Source organism: Antedon mediterranea, chromosome 7 (genome assembly GCF_964355755.1).
Source record: "Antedon mediterranea chromosome 7, ecAntMedi1.1, whole genome shotgun sequence".
Lineage (NCBI taxonomy): Eukaryota > Metazoa > Echinodermata > Crinoidea > Comatulida > Antedonidae > Antedon > Antedon mediterranea.
Window position 1 is genome coordinate 19398644 of NC_092676.1, and position 21536 is coordinate 19420179.

The window sequence follows — 21536 nt, forward strand, 5'->3', positions numbered from 1 at the left end:
TTTGGATCGAAAATAAATGTATTTACCTGAAAAATTTTAAGCAAAAATGGTCAAATTGGCTGTTTATTATTGTCATTTATTTTGTCATTTTATAAGTAAAAACATTATTTTTTTCGTTTTTTTTCTATGGAAGTGATTAACTTTATTAAAACTACAAAATAACATATTCAAAGTATGATTTAATTAATCTTCATTTTTCATGTTTTGGGAGACAATACATCTTTAAACTCATTTAGGCCTAAACATTTTCAAAAAACCTCTTTCATGTTTACAATGCTGAATTGCACCTATTTTGTGTTATAAAGTATAACAGTATACACTGTTATATACATGTATATGTTACTGTATAAACATATAAAATAGAAGAAATAACGAGACTCATCTTGTATTCCAATTAAAATATAGCTGGCCATTTTTTTCAAAGAACATATATTTTTTTTCTTATACACACAATAAACTTTACCATAAACAAATTAACAAAATGTTATTATCTTAACTTTTATTATTTCATAAACATAAATATACATCGGTTATAAAAATGTGTAACTCTACAACCTGATATTTTAGAATCACTCGTATAAAATAGTTTGCTAGGCTATATGCAAGGACATTATTATTCGGGTCGTTAGCAGGAGATTTATTGGAAGATGCACCGTAGCTTTGTAACTACCTATAGTTAAAGCAATATATTATACAATGCCACTACCAAATAAAACTATTTATAAACAATTGTAAATTTGATATCCTCCTGAGCTTTTAAAATTTGTCAATGCCAATAAATTAGGTAACAAGGAATTTAGCTACGGAAACCCCAGAATATATAGATAGCCTAGATGTTTAAACCATTGCAATCAACTACAGGATGCTGAGCTCCGGAGATCAAAGGGGTTATCTGTGGATTCGACACGATCAGTTCAACGCCCCTTTAAAGGATATAAGAATGTACTGTTATACGGTATATTTGTCGCATCCATACATACGATCAAAGGACTGTTACAAGTTCCTATCTTGGCAAGGCGAGCTCAGTGTCTTGTTAGATTGCCTAAATATATGCCCTAATAGTTTTATTTTGATAAGTTTAACAACGTAATGTTTACCTAGAAAAATTGCAATAAATTGAACCTGTCTTTTGGCCAATACTGTTAGCAAAATTGCGCTTACATTCTAATGCGTTTGAACTATTATATATAATGATACAAAATCTAATAAATACTTTTATTTAACCTATATTATTTACATAAATAAAATTATACACATGTTGAATTTTATCTTCTGTTGAAAGAAAGTAACTTTTGTTTTTTGTATTCTTCTAAAAAGAACACCTTCTAAAAAACACTAGGAGCATATCATTAACTTATTCCAATTTAAAGAAAAACTCAAAAAGAGTTTGTTTTCAACGAAAACTTCGTTACTTTATTTTTTACTATGTATTTTTTTTTTCGTATTTTAATAAATAAAATAAAGTAAATTTAATTATCAAAACAAAAGATTCGTGTTTACGGACTATCTTATAATGCTTAATTACTTGAGACGCAACGCAATGACGTAACGTTGCGACGAAAGTGATTAGACCAATAACAAACGATGGATTTATTCTAACTGTCGCTTGTCATTGGTCAACTCTTGATTGCAACGCGTCTACATTTTTTTGCGTTGGGAACCAAGCTTTATATCGACGATTATTGTTTACTACGTAATGTGGTAAAATTAGGGAAGAGTGAAATAATTCTTCTCTCGTAAAACAACCAAACATTTTCAACATTTTGATTGATGACGTAATCATTTTTTTTTGTAATGATAGCGGTTGCACAGATGTAAACGTCATCACAATCGTATACCCGCTTTCCTCTCCCATTTGTCTCCTAACCGCAATTTACTGCGAATATTCCATATCTCGTGTTTTAATAAATTGGAAGTCCAGACAGCTAATAACAACCTGGAGTGAAGAAAATTGAAAATAATGTTTTCAATCAATTGATTTTAAAATAAATATTTAGATACAAGATAATCAACACTTTACTTTTTTTTACTTTTTACTAAACATTAAAAAAACGAAAACTCCATTCTCTTCACAAGACACTCAACTACCTGTATATTTCAAAGTAAAATATAATGCAAACATTTCGATTTTTGTTAATTTCATTTTCCATCATCTAACTACAGTAGCAAAACACCTTCATGGCCCAACATAGTGACCTATTAATAGGAGTGTATACCCTAAGCTTATTTCCCACTAGGCGAATTTGTTCGCGCGAATCGAAAGCGTCTGCTCGTACACGTCACATGCGCATAGAGGCATTTGGAAGATGGAAACGTGACATGAATTCGCATGCGTATAAGCTGGAGCTTTCAATTCGTACGAGAAATCGCCTAGTGGAAATTAGGCTTTAATAATGGTTGGTTGTAGTGTTAAAACATAATGCCCCACGTTTCGTTTCACAAAAAAGTGTCCCTTTAAAAATGTGTCCCTTTAAAAAGAGTGTCCCTTTAAAAAGAGTGTCCCTTTAAAAAGAGTGTCCCCTAAATTGGGGGTGTTCCAAAGGAGGGCTTTACTGTAGCGGTACTTACCATACTAGTTCCTACATTTTCCTCTTGGCGTTAAACCAAACGTGTATGGAATTTGATTACCCTTTCGAGATGTACACGTTAGTCCCCTTTTACAAGCTCCAAGTACGCCGTATGGACCCATGCAAGACTGGCCAACCATCTAGAGTTTAAACAAAAGTAAAGTAATTAAATCAAATCAGTTACTCATCCTCTTATAATCGGTTGTCACCAAATTAACCTCTCCTGACCAAGTCGCTGACTATAGTAGCTACGTTAACTATTATACACTTTAACCTGTTTGGGTAGCAAGTCACAATTGCAGTTGCTGCGTTAACTATACACTTTAACCTGTTTGGGTAACCAAGTCACAATTGCAGTTTCTGCGTTAACTATACACTTTAACCTATTTGGGTAACCAAGTCACAATTGCAGTTGCTGCAGTAATTAGGCCTATACACTTTAACCTTTTTGGGTAACCAAGTCACAATTGCAGTTGCTGCGTTAACTATATACACTTTAACCTGTTTGGGTAACCAAGTCACAATTGCAGTTGCTGCAGTAACTATACACTTTAACCTGTTTGGGTAACCAAGTCACAATTGCAGTTGCTGCAGTAACTATACACTTTAACCTTTTTTAGGAACCAAGTAAAAATTGCAATTGCTGCAGTAACTATACACTTTTACCTTTAGGTACCGTAAGTCAAAATTACAGTTGCAGTTGCTGCAGTAACTACATTTTTTTTTACTTGTTAACCTGTTTATGTAATTATTTAACAATCATTTATATTTGGTTAACCTCATAAACTTCTACAAATAAGTTGGACATGATCCATAAAGCTAAAATATTACATAATTCTTGAGTACATGTAAATAATTATGATAATGATTTTTGGAAAATGTCGAACACCTCGGTTATAATATTATTAATAACATCATCTTGTTATATTTTGTATTGGTGGATGTACCGTAAGCTACATTTTCCTAGTTTGTAATGTTTTTGTTTTTTTGTTAAAAAAAATTCTATTACCTTTGGACAAACATCACAGCATCCGCACATATCTGATATCCTTTGTGCTCCGCCAGGACATCTCTTTGGAGTACGAAGACTACAGTATTGTGTCAACATTGAACGTCTATATGCTTTGCATCGACACCGATTAGCACTTACACTGTAAACAAACAAAAATGTTTGTAAATAAAATAATTTCATGATTTGAAACAAATAGTTTGCTATGTACTGACGGCACAAACGTGGCGTGCTGTGTACGGCTCTTGTATGCGTGCGTCAACTTTTTGAATCTGATTTTGTGCGCATTCGTCAATTAAGATGGGGTTTCATTGGTCAAATCGCTTGGGTTGGTCTTACGTCCTTGCGTTGCGTCCTCGTGGGAACCAAGCTTTATGTATTTCTTTATTGTCGCTGGTGATATGGACAAAGCTGACGAGTGGTCAGACGTTTGCAAGCGCTTGTCTGTTTTTTAAACATTTTGTGGTTGAATCTGATTATTATTTCATTTTACCTATATTGAGCCTCTCAGAGACAGATAGTTTTTTTTTCATTCCTTAAGAAGGTTATGTGCAGCCATGGAGAAAAATATAACTTATTTCTTCATGATGCAACTGATATTTTCAGATGTTTTATGAAGTAAATGTTAATCGGTCATCCAACTTTTATCACGATAATAATACGAAGCAGCGGGGTCGCAGTGGCTTGTATTTATAAACCACGGAAGGCTAGAGGCGACGCAAAAAACGTTTACAAAAGCATTATAAACGGCGTCTTAGCATCAACATCAAACGTGGCCAAATCGACATTAGTGTTTATCTACCCGGAAATACTGTTTATGTTAGCATAGCAAATTTCCATTAATTGACGGAACGCGAATTGAATTTGTAAACTTCACTGTTTTCTGCCCTGAGGCGATCTCGTGTTTGAACAGTGGGTGTATATGAACACCATCCTATTAAATATTTTTGCGGTTGAAAAATATGAATATCATATTTGTATTCCCATAGGTTTTCATTTTATAGTTGCATAGTAATATGTTTACAATTCATAATGTCAATGTTGTCGAATTAATAAAGCGGTCACAATAAATAAAAAATGAATAAGAAACAGATTGAAAACAGTAAAAGTATAGTTCAATATCTACGTAATGTTAGATAGCATTAGCACATTGATGGAAATGGATGGAGATGATTGTTATTTATCGCACTGGACTTAATGTGGTCAAGCAGTATTCGTAATTCTTCATCTTGGCACAGTTTTTATTAAATAAAGATTATTTAAATACGATAAATGTATTATTGTGACCTTTGGCCTTAATGGGTTATATAAATTTTGACTACTATACTAGTAATCAAATTTAATAAATAAATTAATTAATAATAATAAAACATGAAACGCATTTCATAAAATGTTATTGTATGGGAACTGTTTATGTGTGTACGGTATCTTCCTAATTCTTTAAACATAGCGTTTAATTTGATTTAGTAAACTGATGTATTTTACTATTGTAAATTCCGACCAAAAAGAAAGTATTTATAACATTATCATATAATTATTATGATAGTTTAACATTCCTTTAGTAAGATACAACTCAGACGGATAAAAAATGATCTCTTTACTACCATATCGTATATGATAAAACTCTAAATAAGCACGCTCTAAATCCATTAAAGAAAAATTAAATCTAAATTGACATAAGTGGAACATGCGATCCACAACAATATTCATGTACGTGATTTGACAAATAAATCTTAATTATAGAGAAAACCGAGAGCTGTTTTAGGTGGTATTTTCGCAAAAAAAATAAAAATATAGGCCTATATAATATATAAGGCCTATATAGAGAAACAAAATAGGCCTATAATTATTTGTTGTATTTAGAATTGGTAAATAACGTAGTTTATTTATTGTTAATAGGTCTTTGCAAAGTTTCAATGCATAATGAAATTAGGACAAACAGATTTTATCGAAAGTTCCGCTAATCTATAAATAGGCCTACAATATTTGATTTATTTAGTTTTTTAAAACATTACAAAAAACGTACAAAATTATACAAACAATTAAACAACTTGCCAAGGATTCTCCAAGCGCACTTTATTCTTTATAACGGCCACAGACCTTATAATAATACATTTGAATTTATTGAATTATATTTTGCAACTAAGCAGACAATGATTCTTTATATGCAGCATCACCCCCAAAACACATAATTCTTACCCGGCTTCCCGGAAGAATCATCACAACATTAGACACTTTCCCACAGTGCAAAACTACTCTGCCGTTAATGATATAATTGGGCGCAATCAAGACAGCTAAATGTCTATCGAAGAAAACACTGGCGTTCTATTAACTGTGATCTTGCTTTTGTGATACGATTTTAAGTAAGAGATTGGCATCATGCCATTTCACATAAGCATCTTTTATGAACAACATAGCATGGTATACACATCTTGCTGTATCGCGTTTCTTGATATAACGGTCACAGACCTTATACTTAAGTATCCCTACTGGGTGATATTATCTTTCTTTTAAATGTAGGCTAATTTTAGCTTTCTTATCCCCAGAAATTTACCACCCGAATGAACTTACCGATTTCTGTAGCCCTAAGGTATGCATTTGTTGCCGATTTTTCTTTAAAAGCTTTTTTTTAGTTTCTGTGTTTATTCGTTGTTAAATCCGTTGGCATTTTTATTCACCAGTGGTCGTCGTATTCACCAATCGCGCACTTTAGTGAAATCTCCCTTAAATACAAAGTATTTCACTTAAGTCAATAAATTAAGTTGTTTTCCTTGTTGTTGTCAGTTGTATTCACTTAGATAAGATAATTGTAAAGATAGACCTATGGTTCTTTAGTAAGTCTGAACAAGGGTGAATTGACGTTTGTAGAGTTTCCTAATACATTGTAGTCATTTCAAGGATGCTTAAGTTTGAATGGTAAACACGTCTCCTCATTACAAATTCAACAATTTTATATATGTATTTCAATGCCTATTTGTGATTGATTTTGCATACAAATTTTATAGTTACCAAATTCTATCGGAAAATGGTACTCGTCTAAATGTTTGCAATCGCAAAATTCGCAATTGGGAGATGTACCCCAAGTTACTGTATTTTTTATATAGGATTTTGTACATAAATAGAAATAAACTCGTCTATTGACATAGTTAACAATAATAATAAAAAAATAAAAATAAATAAATAAATAATAATAATACGAATTTGTAATGCGCCAATTCCAGCAGTAAGTGAGAGAGCTCAATTTGAAGAAAAAGATGAGTTTTCAAGGCAGATTTAAAGGCGATAGTAGAAGAACATGATTTAATATAGAGGTGGGTAGGTCATTCCATAAGCGAGAGGCAGCAGAAACTGATTTCTTTACATAATACGATGTCATGATTTCCAAACGTGAGAGGGAAATATATTGATGCAATGTCACTGATAAGCAGGAAAAACAGTAATGTTCACATACAACCTTCGTGCTCTATGCAAAGATGAGAAATACGTGAGGTTATGACATGTTCTGTAGATAAAAATGTCATTTGAGACATAAAATGAAGTTGTAGGGGCAGGTGTACATGGTGAAAACAAGGGATTAAATTCTCATTACCATAGTTATGTCAGGTTTACCTCCGGAGGTAAATGTTGTTTTGAATTGTAGAAATATAATTTTTTGATACCGGTTAAGATAATAGGCAGGGGAAATCCGTAAGGATATTTTGAATAAATATTAATCTGAAAGCAAAATCAAAATCGCATGTTTTATAAAAACGAATAGTTGGGAATGTTATTCAACGTAATTGAAATTACAGAACATAGGCCTAATGGATTTTTTTTTGTGCTGATAAAAGATTTTAAAGGAAGTGAGTTGTCCTTTTTGCATGTAGGTATTCCTAGTATAGTATTCATTCATATATTCTAGTTTAGCATAGAGGACAAAATGGTCATTAAAAAGTTTCATTTAGGCTGTCAAATGGGGAGCACACATTTAGCGATATTCTATGGGCCCTCCTCCAATCTAACTCCAAACTTCATCTACTTACTTTCCTTCGTTATATCTTCTTTCCTAGACTTTCCCCTGTCTGTCGTTTTTATGTGTTTTTTATGTTAGTCCACCAGTCGGACGAGTTCAGTATTATACGTATAAAAACGCCATATATGCCAAAATATTTATATTTTTACTAATTTCGGTCTAGGATCTAGACTACCCCTTCTTCTGTTAATCACTTAAATGACAACTTGACCGAGAACCATATTTTAAAAACGTATTAGGGATGTACATGATTTCAGAACAATCGTGAGATTTACAATATCGCAGCGCGCGCTCGCAATACAGCCGTCGCCGCCGTAAATTGATGTGACGTCACAAGTGCATAGCAAAATCTACCTAATGAGTTTTCACTGTTGTTAACATACAAGAGATAGGTACTTCGTCACGTCACGTCACTTCAAGTTGTCCTTTAATATAGGCCTACTTTACTTTAAAAACTACTGTCTGAGTAGTAATGTTTTCATGGTAACATTCCTTGTTAATTATTGTGTGGAAAGGTATCTTTAATTGGGTTTTGTTTGTAAGGTCATGCCTAATTGTAGTTAATAAAATCAAAATGTTAAAGAAATTCAATTTATAGTGACTTGTAGTATTTTGATGAGGTCGTATAATGTAAAAACATGTTTAATTTAAAAAGATATTGAACTAATTAAACACATTTTTGTGATTTTATTCGTAAATGCGATTATGTAATTATGTTTAAATGAAAACGAATTCCCATAAGAAGACTTTGCATAAACTTACAAAATAGATTACACAGTTTTGTATACTCTATGACAGACAAATCGTCAATTACCGTCTGATAAATTAACAATTGATGCTATGCCAGAAGTCAGACTTTAGTATTAAGAACAGACGTTTTCAAAATGTTTAACCCGTGAACATGTAGCAAAGCTCAGCAAGAAACGTTACGTCTGGCGTCAGTCCAGATCTGCCTGTCAACCGCCTGCAAAGCGGGGAATTCCTCCACCTTTTATACTAACATAATATGTTACTAAAATCATATCTTGGTAAATGGTAAAATATATTATACTTTACCATTTACCAAGTTATGATTTTAGTGTAAAACGGTACCCAGTGTTATTATTAGGCCTAAGCTAGGTTACGCCCAGAAAGATGCATATCTGGTTAAATTTCATCCTAACTAGGCATATGCCTTAATGACATAACTCAAAAGAACACCACATTCTAAAACCGTCGTTCGAAGAACAGACGTCTATCATGATATCTTAGAGTTCGTATTGCAGAATTTGTTTCGCAAGTTGGAAAGAATGCACTCAAAAGCAAACATAAATGAGGACCAACTGACTATTTGACTTACTAAACGATGTAAGTGCATGCCCTACGTAGTAATGACTGTACTACTACTATAACTTCAATACCGTCACGTTTTCGGTTGTTTCTAGGCCTAAACTTTTTTTTTAAAGAATAAGATAACACTTACCATGCAAGACAAGCAGATAACATCACAACAAGTACCAAATATTTGGTCATCTTTATAATATATCCCTAATTAAAATATTAAACAGGCAACGTCCTTGATGCTGACTATCCGAAATAACTACCAGATAACTCATGTACTTGATTTCACACCCCTGTGCTATTAGTATTAATATTATAAGGCCTCCAAGTTATGCTGTTCTCTTATTGGTCTAAACTCACAGCATGTGTCGTGAGTCAGATGGATTTTAACCAATCACAAAACTCGCAGACAGATACCTATGTTATTCTATTAAGAAGTTTCTAGATGATTCATCGGCTATTATTATTCTGAGTTCAAATAAACTATTCTAAATTATTCTTCGATATATTACGCAACTTAACTATTGAATTTTACACAAATTAATATTTGTTAAGAATTGTGTTTGTTCGTTACTTAAACTTGCCCCAAGTCTGTAGTTATTGTCTGTTGATTAATTTATAATTGTGCTTTTTATTTCTACGATGTCTTGTATAATGTTTATGTTCGCAGATGTTTTAAAACTTTCATTTGTTAGGAAATAAGAACAGTTTCCGAAGTCATGAATGAAATAGTAGCCTATTGTGTACGATTGTGTTGCTACACATTATAGTGTATTAGCCTATATTACGTATTTATTATAAATATATTTTGAACAAATGTAGCGAAAGACAAAAAAGAAGAAAAAAGGATAGTGTATTGTTAATGATGGAGGCACGTTATATCATATTCCGATCCCATGTTGGCTTAGTTTTTCAACCATACTTAAATTTGAATCCCAACTAACATTATTTAATTATATTGTTTTGTTGAAAGTATTAATTTAAATAAGGTTTAAACTTAATAATAATTGGAGATTATTAGATATTTAGAAGCAATAACAGCGTGACAATATAGAACATATGTTTTCCAAATGTTCGTTCATATGGTATCAACATTGACTTGCTTTCAACTAGTGACCCATCCAAGTACTGATAAAAAAAGTTCTGTCTCTTTTCGCCTATTGTCTCTGCTCAGCCATACTGATTCAGTTATCTATTCTGGGTTTTGTGTTTTTGTAAAATTAGCAAAATAGTAAAAGATAATAGATAACTGTATCATTGTAATACTATGACGTAATTGTACTATATACCAATCAGGCCCTTATATCGATAATACACTTGTGGAAAAGCCAGTCTAGTGATCTGGAGGTCGTGGGTTCGAGTCCCACCACCCGAGAAATATTCTCAATTGTACTTAGTATAAAGTACAATTACAATTTCTTCGTAGTAGTTATTTACCAGTTATCCTTTATTATCATTGACCCCTATTTAGACTTACTACCATTTCCTGGGTACCCGCAAAATAATACTGACGACACAGTTCCATTTCTTGTTTTCTTTAGAAAACTGTTATTACACTAAAGTGGAATCAATAAATTCGAATAATAATTCACAACGTGATATTTTTTATGAAACAAACTGTTCAAAGATAATGTTCAATTATGTTTGTTTTAGGAAATTATAAGTACACTTACGGAAGGAATTTACCTAAATTGGATTTAAAAATTACCCGTGCGATTTTTTTAAAGAAATAAATGGTTTAGAGTTTCGATATAGCTTACAATTTTTTGTTTGTTTTAGGAAATATAATTACGTCACTTACGGAAGATATGATATTATATAAATACTTAGATCAAGATCATGAGAATACCCATGTGATATTTTTGGAGAAATCTTTCGATATAGGTTTCAAGTTTGTGTTTGTTTTAGAGAATCATGGAAGTGATATCCATGACACAATTATAGACTTAAAACAATGCAATGTAGGCCTATGTGACATTCTGTTATCTAGAAAATAAGTGAATTGACAAATGACAACCGACGGTTGGAATGATCCATCTCTTATGATTGGTCAAACTTTTTGCGTTGCGTCCTATAGTGGGAAGCAAACATTAGGCCCTACTATACTTCAAGATTTTGGGAAATCCAACTACAACGACCTGGCCAACATTGCGCAGATAGAATGAATTGAGAATGTCATAAGCTTTAGATATACTATGAAGATGAAGTAAATGTTGTTATTTACAATGTTTACCTTTCGTATTTCTCTGATCTGTGTGAACTACTAATCTTATTTAGCTTCAGCTGTAAATATTTTAAATCAACCGCATACCTAATGACGATGAGTGGTATTTAAAGTGTAAACTGTACAATCGAGTGTGTAGACTATTTCCCTGGATGTGTGTGTCTGTACATAAGGCCAAACAAATATATATTTGTTAAGCATCACCTCCCTCCACTGATTTTAGAGCCGCCTCTGTTTTTTTTCTTAAAATAACGAAAAAAACTTCGAAAAATCACGATAAAATCGTAATAATTGATTATCACAGGAATAATAATAATAATTTATTTGTGAAAAAGAAAATAAATGCGACTGTAGACAAATCTATCGACTACAATCTACACATTTATAAAATAAAAGGTTCAATCAGGTGCATTTATGCAAATTAGTTGCAGGTGCTAACTATCCATTCATTGATCTGTTGAAATGAGATCAGAAGACAGGCAACCTGAAGCTAGAAGGACCAGTTTACATGGTGTATAGTAAGTTATGTATGGTAAGTTACCGCAATTTAGACAGTAGTTCAGTAAGTCACCTTTTTAAAATCTCGTTATCGATGTAGGTTGCTTACCTCACTTACTGCTGACGGATCGTGTATCGTGAAAATCTTGGTATACTGGATCTATTTACGAAGTACCATAGGAATATTTGGTAATACAACATCACATGTGTTTCACATGTATCTAGTAGTAAACTAACCCTTGGTACAGGCACCACATGTGATATAAATGAGATACTGTATTACAAAATATTCCTATGATACTTCGGAAATAGATAGTATGTGGAGATACAGAACTGGGAGAGGACTAGCAATCGGGTGAAAATGATTGACTAAACAATGACTTTTATCCGTATCGGTGGTTATGGCGTAAAATATAGAATTTTTCAGAAGTAAGGTTAACTAGATTTAATTCGTCACTATGACGAATTATAGGTTATATGCATTGATTTAAATAAAGATAATTGATTTTTAAAAGATATATTGATTGATTGATTTTCTCAGAATCTTTAATTATTTATAATATATGATAGGACCTTGCTAACGCGAACACCATAGCCGGTATCACAATCCGATCAAAGATCCCTCTGCGTATAATGTCATAAACCGCATTTGTTGTTACATAATAATAAAAACATAAAGTAACTTCTTATCTAGATTTCATTATAAATCATGTGTATAATCTATACACTAAGAAATAAATTTGAACAATACGGATAATAAAAAAAAAATCTTATTTCGTTTCCCAAGGTGAGACTCGAACTCGGTACCTTGAATGCCATTGACACGAGCACAGACCATCGAGCCATACACAACTGACTAAAAGTTGGAGAAAAATTCCTCCGTGTATTTACTATGCAGTAACCACTTTGGTGCAGATAGATTATTACATACCGCAATGAATTATAATGTTTTACTATGATGACATCTTTAAAAATTTAAAAAAAATGATGCACTGTCAAACTATATACTTTTAACTTTAATATATGAAGGAAGAAAGTTAACGTTAAGTTTGTTATTTTGGCCTAAGAAAATGTTATAATTTGTTTGATTGTCGAAATTAATTTTGTTAAATTTAATATGCCATTAATGATGACTTAATCAACTTTTGTTCTTCTAATTTCATAATAAATCATACATATGATACATACACTTCAAGAAAATTAAATAAAAAATAGGTGTTCCCGAGCATTCTAACGATATATATTAATTTTAAAATTTAGCATATTTTCACCATTTTGTTAACTTACACGTGCGTAGCCCGTTACTTTTGACGTGCTCGTATAACGCTGTTTCGCGTTGAAAAGTGAATAAAATATGATGATATTATTAAAGAAAGGTTATACAACAGTAATCGGACACAAACAGTGCGCATTAACGTTTGACGCGCCGTGCGCGTGCAAAAATCTGCGCACTCATGGCAATTTTTTAAACGCTTAAAATTGCCTGAAACGTACTCTAATTTCATCGAAAATAAATTCTGACAATTTTCAACATTTTAAGCGCGCGTACGCATGCGTTATATGCGCTACGCACGTAATTCTATTGCCATATGATGAAATATGACCTGAAATTTATGAGTACCAAATTTTGTTTAAAAGTGATTCATGTTTGTGAAGATATGATTACAAACGTGATTTCGTTAAATCGCGCGTAGACCACGTAATTTTTGATTGCGCATCGTGAAAACATAACCACATCGATTCCTGGCCATAAGGAATATACTCTGAAAAATTGACTTAGATAGATGAAACTGATGCCAAGATAATTCACGGACAAATAGTGCTAAGGAAAGAATAAATAAATAAATAAATAAATAAATAAATAAATAAATAAATAAAGATTTTGACAGAATCAAGAGGTTATATGCATATCATGCATATAACCTAATAAATCTCTCGGGACCCTAGACTTATACAGAATACATACTTATTTCAATAGGTTATTTAATTTTAAATACACGAAACGTATTTATAAAATATTTCAGTATTAACAATCTTAAAAAAGTAAGTAGAAAGTAGAAATTACCGTAAATAAAGAACTTACCTGTAAATAACTGCAAGCAAAAGAAAAAACGTTATAATCGTTCTGTTGTTCATTCTGATAAACTTTATTGATTAAAGATCGTTTAGAAAAAAACAGCCTTGTGCTTTCTTCTGACCAGCGAAGATGGTATTATAAACTCTAACGATGATCTGCTATTTATATAGTCACCCATTCTTGATATCGGGTAAATCCGGTTGCCTATATTAGGAATGGGAAATACCTGTTTCATCTTTCAATTTGTGGTATAATATTTCTCCGGAAACAATCAGTTTCGTAATATGGAGGGGTGACGCTTTTTTGTTGTTGATAAAATGAAATCCCGAGCGTGGGATGGTGATGATGAGGGCGTTGCCCTCTCGTTTTCCACGAAATAAACGCGTTCACATGTGCCCTCGTGTCGTTCACTTGTTGATTAAAAGGTGTTATCTCTATATCCTGTCTACTCTACAACATTATAGGGTTATAGGGAACTATTACACAAGTAAAATGTTTACCTTATAAAAAAGATTGGTATTACTGTAACACTCTGACCATCAGGTCAACAACCCTTTTTCACTATTTCTCCCTACTCCATCTATTAACATTCCTAGTGGTTTCTTCCTATCCCTAGGTACTCTTTGTTCACTCTCCTATAACCCACATCCTTAATAAATTACTGTTTCCTCATCATCATGGAATGTTCCCTTTACTAAATAGTCCCCTCCCAGTACATGCATATTAATTAGGACCGTTCCTTAAATATGAATGTATACTGGTAAGAGGAGAGAAGGAAAAGAGCTTGGTAGAATAAAACCTTTATAATAGAGAGAAGAGAAGGAAAAGAGCTTGGTAGAATAAAACCTTTATAATAGAGAGAAGAGAAGGAAAAGAGCTTGGTAGAATAAAACATTTATAATAAAGAGAAGGAAAAGAGCTTGGTAGAATAAAACATTTATAATAGAGAGAAGAAAAGGTATGTAATATAGCCAGAACAGACTGTATTACATTGCATATTTAAATAAAACTGTATCTGACCATAAACCATATTTGCTGTTGGTACATTTTGTGACTGTGTGAAATCCTGCCGCTAAGACTATATGGTATAGTAACGGATACACTAAAATTACACCGTTACAACTGGTTCCCACACCAATTTGGACCCACAGAAGCCAATAAAACAAAAAGAAAAAAGAAGAAAAAAAAAACTAGAAGATAAAACATGGATCAGATTTGGAATTTGTGGAGCAGCAGATGCTGATGGATGAATGAACACAGACAAAGAAGAGCAAAAGAAGAAGAAAAGAAGATTATTGGATGAAACAATTGCAGGACCAACCCCAGAAATAGAAAACGGAAGACAGAAGAAAAAAACACCGAGGCAAAGAGACGAAGAACGAAGACCGAAAAGAAGATGATTTTTTACTATTGATCATTAACTGTTTTTGCGACCTTTTGTTTAACTTTCTTTTCTTTTATAAACATTTTGTTTGTGGATGGCTTGGCTGATTTATTTTTAAACATTATTTTGGATAGCCCATAGTATATTCAACTTGATTTGAACACTATTAATGAAGTGGTAAGTGATCCATCATTTCTAGTTCTTTTCTATAACCTCCTCTTTCTTCGGGTGATATAATATAGGTATAGATATAATAATATTGTAACATGTTTTTACGTTCGGGAAATACGGCTGTTAATACCCCAATTTCCACACACTAGCCCTTTCTTTCTAGTCCATGGACGAAATGTCCGCTTACCCCAACATATCCCCTCAGTTGGTGAAACCCCTATAGCTCATCACTCGCAGTCGGTATATGTTGACGATCTCGCTAAGCGAATACAAGATGCACACCAAATGGCCCTAGACAATACTTTACGACAAAAGGAAAGGCAGAAATCTACATATGATTTAGCCGCACGTTTTACCCCTTACAATGTTGGCGACAAAGTTTGGCTAGATGACCCAGCAAATTCTAGAAAGAAGTTAACACCGAATTGGATTGGACCCTACCTCATAACTAAAGTAGATAAGGGAGGCAGAACGTATCTACTCCAAAATTCCAACACCCTTAAACCCCTATCCCGACGCATACATCACGACAGACTGAAACCCTTTGTCGAACAATCCGTCAGAACAAGGTATGGCCGAAAAATTAACCCTCCTGCTAGATATGACATTTAACTCAACATGATCGACTTGTCATTCTGTTGTTTTTAAAGTTTTTACTTTAATTTGCAATTTCCTTAATAGGCTTAAGATTTAAGTTTGTGAAAAAGTTTGTTTTCAAATATTTTTTTTCGTTAAATGGATTTTTTTTTTTTAAATCTCATTGTAAATATCATAATATAGTACATTTAGTTGTTTAGATTGTATAACCTTGTTTACCAGATTTACTCACTGCCGAGAACAGAGTAAATGTGAGAGGTTTACTTGTTCAATGCCGATCATTAATTCTATTCTTTTTTTTATTTACTCCGACTACTGTATGTGTTAGGCAATCACTTTTTCTTGAGTTTAATATTATTTTGTCTTTTACTTTGTGATTTATGTTATGGTGTCTTGATTAGATTATACACTTCATTGTGTTCTGATCATCATGCCGACTATTGGCACTCGATTAAGTTCCATTTAGTGTCGTTCCTGAACATGATATATATTTATCTAGGGATTAAATGACCTGCGACCAGGCAAATTCGAATAGCCACATCGATAGTCAAAATTTGTCATTGTTCTTGTCACGTTAGATTTATTATCCATAGAACTGTTTATTCCGACATTAGATCGTACCTGATCTTAACTTTCGCGATTATGGGTTTTAAACAACCGGCGACGAATGGAAATAAACGTTTTGGATTTTATTAATTACATGTATGTTTTGTTCTATATTTGGTAATTTTTTCCTCTTGTTAAAATTTGTTTGCTTAATTATTACATTGTGTACTAACTCCGCCGTAATTGCCGACAACGTTATACAAATATTTGAAAACATGTTACGATTGTATACTATATCACCATTCTTTTTACTCTCCTTCACTTGTGTTTTTCAATCTATACTTTCTATTCTCAATGATGGTTCACTTTTGCATAAACTTATTTTAATTAATTGCATGTTTTAAAACTTATAATATTTTATATTTTGTTATATTCCGTATACTTACGTAATATAATTTTCATTACTTGTTTATTTTTAATTACTAGTAGCAGTAGTAATGTATTATCATCATTATATTTTGATTTTGGAATGATAGTTCATTCCCTTTACTTGATATTACTTGATTTTGTTTTTTAATTTAATTAGCATACAGTTTTAATTTCAGCATTTACTTAATTACTTAATTTCTTTTATATTACAATTATCTTTTATTTTAAATATACGAAGTGGGACACTTCTTTGGTAGAGAGGGAATAATGTAACACTCTGACCATCAGGTCAACAACCCTTTTTCACTATTTCTCCCTACTCCATCTATTAACATTCCTAGTGGTTTCTTCCTATCCCTAGGTACTCTTTGTTCACTCTCCTATAACCCACATCCTTAATAAATTACTGTTTCCTCATCATCATGGAATGTTCCCTTTACTAAATAGTCCCCTCCCAGTACATGCATATTAATTAGGACCGTTCCTTAAATATGAATGTATACTGGTAAGAGGAGAGAAGGAAAAGAGCTTGGTAGAATAAAACCTTTATAATAGAGAGAAGAGAAGGAAAAGAGCTTGGTAGAATAAAACCTTTATAATAGAGAGAAGAGAAGGAAAAGAGCTTGGTAGAATAAAACATTTATAATAAAGAGAAGGAAAAGAGCTTGGTAGAATAAAACATTTATAATAGAGAGAAGAAAAGGTATGTAATATAGCCAGAACAGACTGTATTACATTGCATATTTAAATAAAACTGTATCTGACCATAAACCATATTTGCTGTTGGTACATTTTGTGACTGTGTGAAATCCTGCCGCTAAGACTATATGGTATAGTAACGGATACACTAAAATTACACCGTTACATTACTACTCTTTCAATGAAAATTGTTACGTACTTTTTTTCTACTATTATATAGGTATATTATTATAGGCCTATGTTTTATTTAGGTCTACTCCTATAGAGTTATATAGTATTTTGGCGGTTTAAAATCTGACCTATTACACATATTAATACATATATCCCAACCAATCAAATAATTTGGCCTTACAGGAATTCCGTACAGATACTGTGACGTGTAAACCTCTACTATTTCCATTTTATCTCTTCTTTGAATGTAATATAACGTTTTGTCGGTTTCTAAATAAAGTGATTTTGTTTGAACTGAACTGACTTCAGAATAGTATCCGGTATAGGTGAAAGCGTCTTTAACGCGTCGTCGTGCTGTACCGTAACCATTCTGTACTGTGGTTGGACGACGCACTAATACTCTTAAAGCTCAATTAGGTGGAAAATTATACGTCATCAGGCTCCATTATCCACTTAACTCCGATGACGCCCGACGACAACATTACCTTGGATTTGGGGTGAACGTCGCACGCCCTCCGGAACATTCCTTCGATGTGGCTCATTGAGACATGGCCTTGGCGAGCTGACACAAACCCTGGTAGTGACCGTTACTGTGGTTAATGAAGAAACTGTCTAATTAGTTGCTGATGTTTATTTAATATTCATAACTTTCCTTTTCGACTTGATAAATCCTCCTTAAATCCCATCTGAATGGTTTTCCCAACACCGTGTTTTTCTCAACACCGTGTATTTCCCCACACCGTGTATTTCCCCAAACCGTGTATTTCCCCAAACCGTGTATTTCCCCACACCGTGTTTTTTCCCAACACCGTGTTTTTCTCAACACCGTGTATTTCCCCACACCGTGTATTTCCCCACACCGTGTTTTTTCCCACGCCGTGTTTTTTCCCCACGCCGTGTTTTTTCCCCACGCCGTGTTTTTCCCTCACGCCGTGTTTTTCTCCACGTCGTGTTTTTTCCCACGCCGTGTTTTTCCCCACGCCGTGTTTTTTTCCACGCCGTGTTTTTCCCCACGCCGTGTTTTTCCCCACACCGTGTTTTTAGTGGGCTTGACTTGGCTGCTCTCCGTTTGTTTCTGTCGATTCTCTCTTCTTTCCATACAATCGTTTTCTTTTCTGGTTCAACATCCAGGTTAGGCTTTACTTACTTAATTTTATACGGTACGCATTTATGCTATAAACAATTTTGCCCTTTAGCATTATAAACAGTTATATAGTGTTTACAGTGTCTATTGAGTGGGAAGTAGGTGTATGCTAGGCTGTGTGATGAAGATATAACCCAGTCAACTTTCGTATTATCGAAGACAAATTGTGAACAAATAGAATTTTGATTTTTAAAACCACTACAAGTTTGGCATTACCCCTTTCACGTCACTTAGCGAAACTTACACACGCCATAATCATCTCATGAATTATTCATGATTTCTGCCTTAACTTGATAGGGGAAAAGATGATGCACACAGCTGGTGTATGTAAACTTCGGCGTTTTGCTAGAAGGGTATTCATAAGTAAGCGTTTCAGTTTGTTCATTAATGAACCACTTACAAACACATTTACGCGCACGTATTGTTTTGCTTGGATGAATTCATTTATTTATACACTAGGAATATTTTATAGATGTTGAGCTCGTGAGTCTTGAATGAAGTGTTACTGACGAAATGCCACGTTAAAAAGTTATCATTACTAGAGGGCGCAGTTTTATGATATTGCCTAATGTTGATCACTTTCACGCAATTCAATGCAGTTGCAATGAGCAAATGCCAAATTCACAAATGTCAAATTCACAAATGTTGCTTTATTGTAACGTTTATCTTGTTGAATTGATTTTCTCCATGCCTAGTAAACCAAGTAAACCAACTGTATTCTTTAGCTTCAAACTAGTTTAGCAAAATGTGTGATGTGCCCAAATATGGTAGTGATATGCCCAAATTTGGTAGTAATATGACGTCATCGTGTCCATTATGGGCACATCATATTTTGTCACATACAGTTTGATAGTGTAGGCCTAGACAGAGCTTAAAATACAGGTTATTTCTTTCATACGAACTGGTAGGTTATAGGCTAAGTTAAAGGCCTAAATGTTATAACAAACATTACTACAGTTGTAAATACATGTTTTCCATTCATTTTAAGCTAACAATATCATCAACATACTCAGACGTTAAACGTGCATCCGAGTGATGTATGTATAGTTATATAATGATGATAAAGACATTTGTATTTTGAAGCATAACGTTAAAATTGCTATCAATCTCTCATCATAGTCATTATGTCAGCAAGCGTAAAAATAACAGGTTGCCGTTGAGTTAAGTGTACTAGACATCATTGTTAGAACATAGTATGCTAAAGCTATGTCTACACTATCAAACTAGTTTGAAAAAACAATTGTGATGTGCCTAAATATAGTAGTGATATAATAGAGAGAGGCAAACGTTAGTAAAGTACAAGCAATACGGCGATTCGAACCTCGATCTCACGATCAGCAGTCGAACGTCCAACACACTACACCACACGCCCTTAATATGACGTCATCATGCCCAAATATGCGCACATCACATTTTATAGTGTAGACAGAACTTCTTGAATTTCACTTGATATTTTATACTACAGAACATAATTTTTTTTTATTTTAAAAAGTTATAACGTACCCTAATTTAATTTTAGTAGGTAGTCATTTACCATTGCTTTTTTATTTTTGTTTAGCTTTTAGAATTAAAATATAAACTATATATAAATTTGTTTTTGATAGTAAAAATCTAGTTTTCAAGTATATTAATACATTATAATGCGAAACCTCTTCGTAGATGGAACTAACTTTTTATTCACAAGTTATCTAAATCGCGTTATACAAATGTTTTGACAATAATTTAACCTTAACAAAAATTACTCAATGTAAAGTTATTGGTATTTAAAAGCCTAGTTATTTCTAGAACATTTAAAGGTATCCATTATGTCAATCTACATATATGGTCCAATTATCTTTAGTCCAGATCATTTATATTTCGAAGATTTTATTCAACACCTTTTTCCTGACTTCATGTTTGAAATGTATGCACTATGAGTGATCGGTAAACGAGTTTTGGTCATCCATACCAGCATTTGTTATTTATCTTTTATGGACTTGAAAAGGTAGAATAAATTGATACTAATATGTGAATAGTGTACTGCAGGATTAGGTATATTACATGTAGTCAATAACATAAAATAAATCTCCACGATTAATGATTTGAGAGGTTTGCATGATCACTGAGCATAATCAGTAAATCTATTGATTTTTAATCGATATAGATCTTGTTTTTATTTTCTGTTGATGGCATCCTGATAAAGGTTCGTTCTCATTGACCGAGCCCGGATTCCGGTCATTTCAGAGCGTAGCTACATACAGCCTGGAGCTTTTCTAAGGCCCAAGGTAACAAAGCATATTCCAGAGGCTGAATGTGAAGAAGACGGAGAGAAACGGAGAGATATTATTTTCCAATTGAATTAAAAAGAACATTTATTTCTTAGTGTAATATAAATATGAACGAATGCAACTTTTGTAACATTTTACTTTCATTTAGGCAATATAAGGAAATTCCAATACTACTCCCTAAATGTCTGGTAAAGCATGACATGCTGATAGTACATGTCATGTCACTTACATTTAGATGCAGCAGTAGTATATGAAGCTGTAACATTTAAAAAGTTTCATTGAGTTTATATCACTGATTATCAGTGAACCGAAGCATGATATTTTAATGTGTTATATACATTAACAATTCTTAGTAGAGGTTACAGAAAAGTCATCATTTAATGTTTTATTTTTACCGGGTAACTAACCTCATTTAGATCAT

General features: G+C 32.9%; 1 protein-coding gene across 2 annotated transcripts; it reads right to left on the reverse strand.

Annotated features, from left to right (window-relative positions):
* Positions 1-448: 448 nt before the first annotated feature.
* LOC140054250 (venom protein 302-like) lies at positions 449-13822 on the reverse strand. Of its 2 annotated transcripts, none has more exons than XM_072099167.1 (4): positions 13714-13822; positions 3577-3718; positions 2569-2707; positions 449-1936 (listed from the first exon to the last, which is right to left on the reverse strand). In XM_072099167.1, exons 1-3 carry the CDS (start codon positions 13764-13766, stop codon positions 2573-2575), a joined length of 330 nt encoding a protein of 109 aa, XP_071955268.1. In that variant the 5' UTR covers positions 13767-13822; the 3' UTR covers positions 449-1936; positions 2569-2572. The 2 variants fall into 2 exon arrangements, with proteins under 2 accessions (XP_071955268.1, XP_071955269.1); XM_072099168.1 differs by lacking the exon at positions 13714-13822 and adding an exon at positions 9051-9205 and having other exon boundaries at positions 450-1936.
* Between the last annotated feature and the right edge of the window lie 7714 nt (positions 13823-21536).